The sequence below is a fragment of the Larus michahellis genome, chromosome 4 (assembly GCF_964199755.1).
Source record: "Larus michahellis chromosome 4, bLarMic1.1, whole genome shotgun sequence".
Classification (NCBI taxonomy): domain Eukaryota; kingdom Metazoa; phylum Chordata; class Aves; order Charadriiformes; family Laridae; genus Larus; species Larus michahellis.
The window spans coordinates 22,114,532-22,123,994 of NC_133899.1; the positions used below are offsets into that span (position 1 = coordinate 22,114,532).

A 9,463-nucleotide genomic window follows, 5' to 3' on the forward strand; every position below is an offset into this window, starting at 1 on the left:
CTCGTGTGTTTGGTTGCAAACAGAGCGGGAGCGGGAGCCAGGCGCTCGTGTTTGTGTGCCTGCGGTTGCTGAGGCAACTCGGGGCCAGCCAGGAGCTGCCAAAACCACCGGCAGCCAGCGCCGAGCCCACGGCGCAGGTCCCTGGGGCGGCACGGCCAACCTGGTCTCCCACCGCCCGGCTGGGCCAGCGGGCCAAGGGGCTCTCGCTGCTCGATCCCGCTGAACACAACCAGAGCCGGGGCGTCAGTGCGGAGGGAGTTTTATTGCAGATCCGGGTTACAGCGCGGGTCTGCAGCGTCCTTTGGTTTGGGCTTCACGAAGGCGGCGGGAGGCCACGGCGGGGGTTTGGGTCGGAGACCTTTGCCAACGGCCAGGCAATACCAAGCTCTCCCGGGATGTGTCCCAGAGCTGGGCTGGGAGCGTCCCGGCGGCACCGGCGCTAATGGCACTGCAGGGTCGGAGCTTCCTGCGGCGAAGCCGGGCAGCCCCGTGGTGAGGGCACCAGTGGGGAAGGAAGGAGGTGGCTGTGGTGTAACTGGTGCAGGGTCGAGGCAGGTCCCCGGGAGGTCTGCAGGGAACACGGGCTGCCATCCCCGGTGGGACTGGCGGGGGGGTGCCCCGAAAGCCGGGGCTGAGGTAGGGAAGGTCTGGGTGCCAGCGGGGCAGGGGAGCCCTGAGGAGCAGTGCGGTTAGTACGGCGGGTGCTGCTGGCGGCGGGGGGCTGGGGGGGGACAGGAGGGGCTGGGGCGGGGTCACAGCACGGGGGTGGGGGGACACAGACGTAGCGCTGGGGCAAAGCACGCGGCCCGGCGACTTCCCGATCACATCAGCGCTGGGCGGGCGACCCCCCGCCAGCCTGGGGCTGGCCCCAGCGCAGCCTCCCGGGCCCCACGTCATGCGGGCATGTCCCAGGGCTGACGTGAGCGCCGGCCCCACGGCCGACGCGCAGGCACCGGGGCGGTGGGTGCCACGGGCACCCCTCCCTACTTTTTCACTTTGGCGTCGTATGTGCCCGCGTTCTTGTAGGCACTGACGTAGCCGCTGGTGTCCACGATGTTCTCCCGCCCGCTCTTGCCCTTGCCCTTGCCGCTCTCGTCGAAGCGCTCCTTGTGGGACCCCGTGTACTTGGAGGTGTCCGTCAGCCTCTCCACGGCCCCCACCGTCTTGGCTTTCTGCGCAGGGGGGACAGGCAAAGGGAATCAAGAACATGCCCTACCCCCCTCCCTCCCTTGCACCACGCAAGCCCCTGACACCCACTGAGGACCCTGCCGTGCCCCCGGGACCTGCGCAGTCCCCAGCACACCCAGGGCCATGGGGTCCCCTGGGAAGCTCTGTCCTCCCCTCCCAACCGTCCCTCCTTCTCCCAGCGGCCGAGGGGCTCTTCGCTCACCGTGACGCCCACGTTAATGGGCTCCTTCCCCGCCACCAGCTGGCAGATGGCTTCGTACGCCTCCTCTTTGCTCTTGTCCTTAAATCTCTTGGGGGCCAGTTCCTCCAGCGCCTTCTTGAACTCCTCATAGTTGATGACCCGAGCTGTCTTCCCTCTGCAAGCACAAAATCTGGGCTGCTGCAAGCACATCCTCAGGTTGCACCTCCAAGCAGGACGGATGGGCAGCATCAGGGAGACGCCGGCTTCGTCCTCCACCAGCCTCGGGCCCCTCGCCCACCTCCGAAATGCAGCTACGGCCAGGGGGATGCCGGCAGAATGGGTCAGCTGGGCACAGCTGGTGCTGAGCTCCGGGAGCTTTTCAGCCACATGATGTTAAAAGTCCTCGATGCTAAAAACCTCTACCCCTGCATGGAAGTGCCCTGGGACTTGGGCGCTGGAGGAGACACGCAGCCATTCCCACTGCTCCCAGCCTGCCTGGGGATGCCCAGCACTCCATCCCGTGGCAGGCACCCGTCTTTCTCTGGTCAAATTCAGAAGGACGTGCACAGAGCATCACTCTCATGAGCGCCTGGTCCTCATCTCCCAGGCAGCACAGCGACCCACCCTCCGACACGCCAAAAGCCTCCTGGTGCTCAGACCCTCCTGGCCCCCCCCCAGGGCACAAGGCGATGCCGGGACAGAGGGCGCAGAGGGAGCAGGCTCCCCACCCATCCTTGCTCCTGCACCCTGATGAGGAGCAAGCGGGTGTCAGCCTGTCTTTGGGGACACCGAAAGCAGCCCCAGGTGACCTTTGAGGAGCAAAGACCAGAGTCCTTGCCATGCTCAGGTGTGGGCTGGCCAGGCCTAGGGATGGGCTGGGCCACGTCACACAGGACACCCCCGAGCACCCTCCTCTGCTCCCTGTGGCACCTTCTTGCTAGATGGGAGCCTGCCAGAACCAGCCAGGCCCACCTCGACGCCTGGGAGCTGGGACACGGCCTCTGCACCAAAATCAGACCCTCCCACCCCCCCAAATTTAGAGTAATTTGTTATCAGGTCTTGCAAAAGCAGCCACAAAAAAAATCCCTGAAGGCAGGATGCCGCAGGGCAGCACCCGCTGCTCCATGATGAATGGCCTGGGTGTGCAGTCGGGCTACCACACCTCCCCGGGGACCGCCGTACCCAGGCCACCGCCACCCTGCCCACACCGCAGGGGCATCCCCAACCTCTGAACAGCTGTGGAGGCCCCCCCAAAAAGCCGAGTCACTTACTTCACCTTGGAGAAGACAATGTCCACATCGGTGCTGGTGACGCTTTTGCCGTCAGTGACCTTGCAGTCTTTGCACAGCTTGGCCCAGTTCTTCCCATTCATTTCTTGCCCCGTCGCCTTGGTGTCGCCGTAGATGGCGAATTTGCGGAAGCTCTCTTCTAGGGACGCCATCTCAGCGCTCCCAGCCATGGGGCTGCGGGATAGGGGGACAGTGGGGCCCGTTGCTGCCCAGGCTCTGGCTGGCAGCACCGGCAGAGCCCAGCCGCTCTGCTCTCAGGTCCCGCGAGGGCAGGAGGAGGGCTGGTGAGGGCAGGGGGGCTGCGGCAGGAGCGGGGCGTTGGCAGAGCCCCGCACGCGTTGGGTGAGGGCTGGCGGCACTCTCGGACAAGCCCCGAGGCCAACAACCAAGAGGTGTCTCGGGGGATGGAGGCTCCGGATGGAGAGCTGTCAGCAGCGAGGCTGCCGGCTCCGGGGGCTGGCAAGGAGTGAGCGCATCGGCCCCCGTCTCCGCGGGAGCACTCTCCGGGAATGACGCAATGCGGCCGCCTTCCTCCTGCTCGCTGATGATGAGAAACGGCACCGCTGCCTGCCTCCGGCCCCACCTCTCCCCTGCCCGCCGGCTCTGCCAGCGCCCGGCGTCCCCCCTGCGTGGAGCTGGGCCAAACACGGTGGTGCCCGGCCGCCAGCGGATGCCAAGTGGTGGAGAGGCCTCTGCACTCCCTGTGGCCGCTGCCACGTCCCAGCTCCCTGCCTGCCGTCGCCCGGCCAGCCTCGCCCTGCCGCCTCAGCATCCCTCACCACGCGCTGAGCGCCCGCAGCATCTCAGCCAGGACAGGGCCCAGCGGTACCCGGGTGCGGTCCCCGGCACCCCGGGGTGCACAGCAGGAACCTCGCCCGGTGTTCAGGCCGGTGGGGGTGGGCGGGGGGGTCAGGATATGTCCCCCCCGGCACCTTGGCGACAGTCGGAGAGCGGGCACGGAGGAGCAGCGGGCTGGGATGCTGCGCCGCCGGCCCTCGCGTCGCCTGGCAACCGTCGCTAGGAAGGAGCGGCGTTGCCTGGCGACCGTTGCTAAGGAGGAGCGGCGGGCGGGGAAGCCGCTGGTCCCCGCCGGTCCCCGCCCGTCCCCGGGCTCCTCCGGGGCGCCCCCGGAACACCCCGCACGGAGCCCGCCCGGGGGACGCCGCCGGTGGCTGGGGGGTGCCGGGGCAGCGGCAGCCCCTCGGTGTCCGTCCGTTCCCCCCCCCGCCACTCCCCGCCCTCTTGCACCGGCCCTGGGACGGGCGGCGGCCGGAGCCGGGGGTCGGGGGTCCGGGGGGTCCCGCTGCCGCCGCGCCCCGGGCCGGGGGGGGGGGCGGGGGGGTCCCGGCTCGGCCGCGGCCGCGCTCGGGTCGGTCACTCACCTCCCGGCGCCGCGCTCTGAGGCGGGGGGGGGCGGCCGCCGCCGCCTGTTTAAGGCGCCGCCATGGCGACGGGAGGGGCCGCCGGCCGCGCCCGCACGGGGCTCCGGGCCGCCCCCTCCCGCCCCCCCCACCCCTCCCCGGGCCGCCCCACGGCCGGCGAGCGGCCGGGGCGCCGAGACGGAGCCCGGGCAGCCGGCATGGATGGCTCCGGGACGCCCTCTGCCACCCCAGGAAGCCCCTCCATCACCCCAGGAATCCCCACCATCACCCCAGGAAGCCCCGCCATCACCCCCAAAGCCACTCCCCCATCCCACGAAGCCCCTCCATCACCCCATGAGACCGTACTGGCAACCCACAAGGCCCCACCATCAACCCACAAGGTTTTTCCTCCACACCAGGAAGCCCCTCCATCACACCAGGAAGCTCCTCCACCACCCCACGAAGCCCCTCCATCACCCCACGAAGACCCCACCACCAGCCCACGAGGCCGTGCCAGCACCCCCCAGGGTCCCTCCATCTCCCCCCAGGGTCCCTCCGTCACCCCAGGAAGCCCCTCCACCACCTCAGGAAGCTCCTCCATGAGCCCACGGGGCCCTACCAGCAACACACAAGGTCCCTCCAACACCCCACGAGGCCCCACCATCACCCTACAAGGTCTTTCCTCCACCCCACAAGGCTCCTCCATCACCCCATGAGGTTCTTCCACCACCCTGCCACCGCCAGCCCCGCTGTGCTCTGCCCTGCAGCCCTGTCCCCTGCCCCACGTGGCCAGCATAACCCTCGACAGAGGAACCGTCCCTTCTTGGTGGGGGACACCATGGACCAAAGATCACTGCCCAGGCTGTGGGGATGAACGGTGACCGTCCTGGCGTAATGGGCACCACGGCGAGTGCCGGTCCCCTCTGCACAGCTCGGTGGGACACCCTGGAAGCTGCCTATCGTGGCAGCTGCCTTCCCTCACCCAGAGCCCGACCACACGTGGGGCTCTCGGTGGGTGCTGCGGGCTGAAGCAATGCCCAAATATTGTGGTTGCCATGGAGTCCCGACGCAACCCACATCACTTACTCATGGCCCCACCTTGGCTGTTTGCCCAGCGCCTGCTCCAGCCTCGGCGCTCCCCTGGCACTCCCTGTCCTCCTGCCCGGCCAGCCCCAGCATCACCAGTTCTTCACACCGAGGGGACGCAGCCTGTGGTTCGCTGCTGCCACGCGGGGTCCTGCAGGTAAATCATCAGCTTGGGGAAGCGGGCAGAAGCTCAAACAACACCTTTGGCACCCTGCGGTCTCTGTCTGTCCTGGTTCCTGTGCAGGGCAAGGACAAACACAGGTGTCCCCGTGGCCGAGCTGCCCCAGGGGAAACCGGCCTGCTCTTGCACCCAGAGCCCTTTGCTTTGGGGTATGGCCCCCGTGACAATCTCACCTTCTCGGCTGAGGGGCACATGTCCTCTGCTGGGATCTTGCTGCCAACTCTTGACTGGACAAAGCCCTGAGCAGCCCGCTCATACCGATCCTGGCTTGGAGCAGGGTCCGTGGACTTCCAGAGGTGACCACCAGCCAACTCTGCGAGTCCGTGATTTGGGATCCCCACCTTTACCTCCCGCCTCGGAGGTGAGTGCCAGGGCTGGTGTCAGAGGACATGCCACAGCACCTGGCCACTTTGGGTGGCCCCAGATGGTCACAGCCACATGAAGGACTCCACTTTTTTGTGTCCCCCAACCAGCCTTGTGACCCCTCCATTGGCAGGAGCTGCTGTTTCCCAGCCCAGCCAGAGGCAGGGTGGCAACCCATGGCTGCCTGGTGGCAAGGACATCCCGAAGGGGACAGTCAAGGGTAGGCAGGACAGGTGTGGAGGCTCATCTAGTAGGGCTGGGCCAGCCTGATGCCAGAGTCTGGGCAGACCTCACCAATGAGCGTTTCTCCTCCATCTGGCTTGTCCTGGTAGAGCTCAGCCACGGCCAGAGAGCCTGGGCGCTGCACGGAGGAGGTGGCACCAGGAGGACTCAGCTTCCAGCTCTTCATAGGATATAAAAGCAGGTTCCAAAGTAGGTTACAGTGGGAATTTAAACCAGCCTCCACACAGGCCGGGGACAAGAAGGCTGTTGTCCCACCTCACAGAAAGCGGAGAAGATCCGTTCGCCTGCTCTCTGCTTGAAGGAGAGGGCAATCATTGGGGCTGCCATATCGAGGAGGGCGGTGAAGCCTTGCTGAAGGTAGAGCCTCATCCCTAGCTTGCCCTGCAGCTCCCCACCGAAGCAGGTGTCTTTGGCTCTGCTTCCAGCCAACAGCTCCGAGAGGAGCCCGGGTAACGCCGGCTGGAGCATCCAGCCGGCAGCAGCTCCGGCAGGGCTTGGCAGCACAAGAGAGAGCCCAGATTCACTGAGCTGGCAGCAGGCAGGAGCTGGAGCTGGGCACGTCGGCAGCTCTTCTGCCGGAGCTCCAGCCCATCCAGGGAGCTGCAGAGCCCAAAGAGCCAAGAAGCGGCACAGGGGGAGCGGCGGGCGGGCGAGCGGCGGGCACCGAGCCAGGGCTGGCCAGTTGCCCCACAGGGTCAGGTTGAGCAGGTCAGGTTTCGGTTCCTAAGGGCTGGGGTTTGTTGTGCATTTGTTGTCACCATGACAGCCCTGTTGGGATGGAGCACCGTCCTTGGCCGGCTCCTGCTGTTCCTCATGCAGCCCGGAAAAGGAAGCCCGGGAGGAGGCCGTGACTTGGTCTGGAGCCCATGGCTCGGGCAGGAGCTGAGGCTGAGGTTGCACAGGTCCTGTGATGTGGTGGAGGAGCGTGGACACTGCTTAGTGCTCAGCTCCCCCCGGGGACCTTTCCCTTCTTGTGATTTCCAATAAAGGTCAGGATGTTCCCAGGCTGTCTCCTGCCCCAGGGAACTCAACGAGCTGCGTAACTCCAGCGCTTACCCGGGATACACGAAGGCTCACAGCTCAGTGTCACCACGGCATGGCTTTGGATGCCGGGCTTGTCCCTTCTAGGACCACGCCAGTCCTAGAGTGCTGTGACTGCTCCGGGGTGCAGCTCAGAGCTTGCACAAAAGCACGAGCCCAACCCCGGAGCACCCTCCTTGCTCACCTTCCGTCCTCTTTACCTCTTGCCTCCCCCAGGGCTGGGCAGCGCAGGCTCCCCGGAGTCATCTTGTTTCAGGAACGAGTTCGCTGGCTCAGCCGCATCTGGGGTGGGATGAGGTTATGAGGGAAGGCTGCTTCTCTAGCTCGAGTTGCTACAAAACAGAGGGAAGTGTTTCGGAGGTTGCGCAATATGTATACGGTCACCCCAGCAACAGCGCATCCACAAGGGCATTAACAGGGCTTAGCGGCGGCTGACGAGCAGCGTGCGAGGGAGATCGGCCGCTTGAGCTGAGGTGCTGGGTGCGATGCAGGGCGCAGGGCAGAGAGGAGGGGGAAAATGCCCTCTCCTCTGGCAGGAGCTTCCCTCTCCCCCCCTGCAATTCCGGGCAGCCCCTTGAGATGCTCTCAGGACGCATTCGAAAGCAGAGCCCAGGAACAGACTCACCAAAAAATCTTTTCCCAAAGGAGGGTCCCCTCGACTTCGAAGAGAAAATTAAGGAACTTGAGTCACGCCCAAAGATGAAAGCATAAGCAGGGCGCACGGCCCACGCCACGGCTGAGACAGGAACGCGCTGCGAGGCCTGGCACAGCCGCTGGCGAGTGGCCAGGGACCGGGATTTATGGTTTCAGAGGACTTCGTAAAGCTGTCACCATCCTGTGGATGCACTGCTTGTTCCTGATAAAAACCCGCAGCGGCTCGTGGTGGGAACGGCCAGTCCAGGGCGCTGCCTCCTGCCGGTGGGAGAGTTCATGCCTTGGTAAAAAAACCTTTTTATTTAGTGCTGGAGAAGGTGCTTGGGGACGGTGGACCTCAATGTTTCTGCAGCGATGGGGAGCTGAAGGCATCAGGAGTTCTCCTGTCACCTTACTGATGGTCTCTGAGGTCTTACTGACCTCTCTGGTGGTCTCGGGCTGTAGCTCGCGATCACTGCCATCCTCTGCTGTGGTGGCCAGGACCACTCTGCCCACACGCTGGCCTCCGCAGCGGTACTCTAATGGGACTCCTCGGCTCCTGAACCGGCAGGGTATCAGCATCAGGGTCCCAAAAGGACAGAACTGAGGTGCGGAAGGAGTGAACTTGGGCTGTGCCTGCCCCTGCTGCGACCATCCTGCTCCCTCCCATGGAAAACTTCCACAGCTTTGTGGGGTACCACACGCAGCACCCGAAGGTCCCGAGGGCATGTGTGTACTACAAAGTGGCATCTGCAGAACGTCCTCCTGGCATGAAGCAGCTCAGCTGAGACCGTCTGCTGCCCTTGTGAAGGTTCATCCTTGCTGGGAACCGATCTGGGGCAGAGAGCAGTTCTCTCAGGAGCTCCATCTCCATCTCACCATTTTCACTCTTGGGTTCCCAATATGCGCCTCCAACGGTCCTCGTTAACGCGGTTGCGGTGAAAACACAAAACCCAGGCAAAATCAAATGCCAAGCCGCACACACGATTCTGCCTGCCACCAGAGAGGTCCAGGAGATCGGAGTCCAATGCCGGCAGGGGTAGGAGCCCGTCCTGCTGGGGCCTGGCTCTTCCCTCAGCATCCAGCTGCCCCAAGGCATGGACACAGCATCGTACGTTTTGCAGCCTGGATTTATTCTGCCTCCTCCAACACTTGATGTAGTGGAAAAAAATATTCCATGTCTCAGCTGAAGACAGCAGAAGGATGTCTTCCCTGCCTCCCAAGTCAGGGTCCCCAGGGCATCCTGGACATCCAGGACATCCAACAAAAGGCACGGGCTCCCGCTCCTTGCAGGGCAGCCTGCAGGGCAGGACAGAACCAGTACAGCCCAGCAGCATATGGGGCTCTGCACTGGTCGTCGGGGACTCTGCAGGCAGAGACCCTTCTCAGATGGGTGTCTGTGTGCGTGTCAGGGGAATCAGGGGCTTAGGAGGACAACAGGCAGGTGAGCACAGCCTGGGAAGGGAAGGACAACTAAACAGTGAACCTGAGGGGGAGCCCCGTGCTCCTGGAGAGGGTCATGTCCCAGCAAACTGTAGGACATCTCCTTCCTTCCCAGCTTGCGCCCAGAACCTGCCACCTCGGGACACATCAGACCTTTTCTTCCCCCGATACACGATAGACCAGGAAACCCGGTTCCACTCACCCCAAAACTTCCCAGCAGCAAGGCGCACAGCCGGACTGGCCTCCTCCCCATGGAGCTCACCCTGCCGCAGCACAGAAACCAGGCTGGAGTTACACACCTCCTGGAGAAGGTGGTCCACTCACAGCCCCCCCAGAGAAGGCAGTCCCATCGAACATCCACAGAGACCTCCAGAGAGGGGACCACTGTCACCCCCACACGGCTCAACATGCTAAACCCAGCTGCGACATCGGAGATGGAGGAAAAAGCAGGGGA

The 9,463-nt window shown here is 64.6% G+C and overlaps 1 protein-coding gene and 1 long non-coding RNA gene across 2 annotated transcripts; both read right to left on the reverse strand.

The window, feature by feature from the left end:
- Positions 1–242: 242 nt before the first annotated feature.
- Positions 243–4,158, reverse strand: TPPP3 (tubulin polymerization promoting protein family member 3). The gene is made up of 4 exons (XM_074583352.1): positions 4,041–4,158; positions 2,641–2,832; positions 1,391–1,544; positions 243–1,172 (listed from the first exon to the last, which is right to left on the reverse strand). Exons 2-4 carry the CDS (start codon positions 2,826–2,828, stop codon positions 984–986), a joined length of 531 nt encoding a protein of 176 aa, XP_074439453.1. The 5' UTR covers positions 2,829–2,832; positions 4,041–4,158; the 3' UTR covers positions 243–983.
- A 623-nt stretch (positions 4,159–4,781) lies between these two features.
- LOC141742007 (uncharacterized) lies at positions 4,782–7,106 on the reverse strand. Its single transcript, XR_012586564.1, has 3 exons — positions 6,148–7,106; positions 5,460–6,052; positions 4,782–5,341 (listed from the first exon to the last, which is right to left on the reverse strand). It is a non-coding gene; the product is annotated as an uncharacterized LOC141742007 (long non-coding RNA).
- Positions 7,107–9,463: the final 2,357 nt, after the last annotated feature.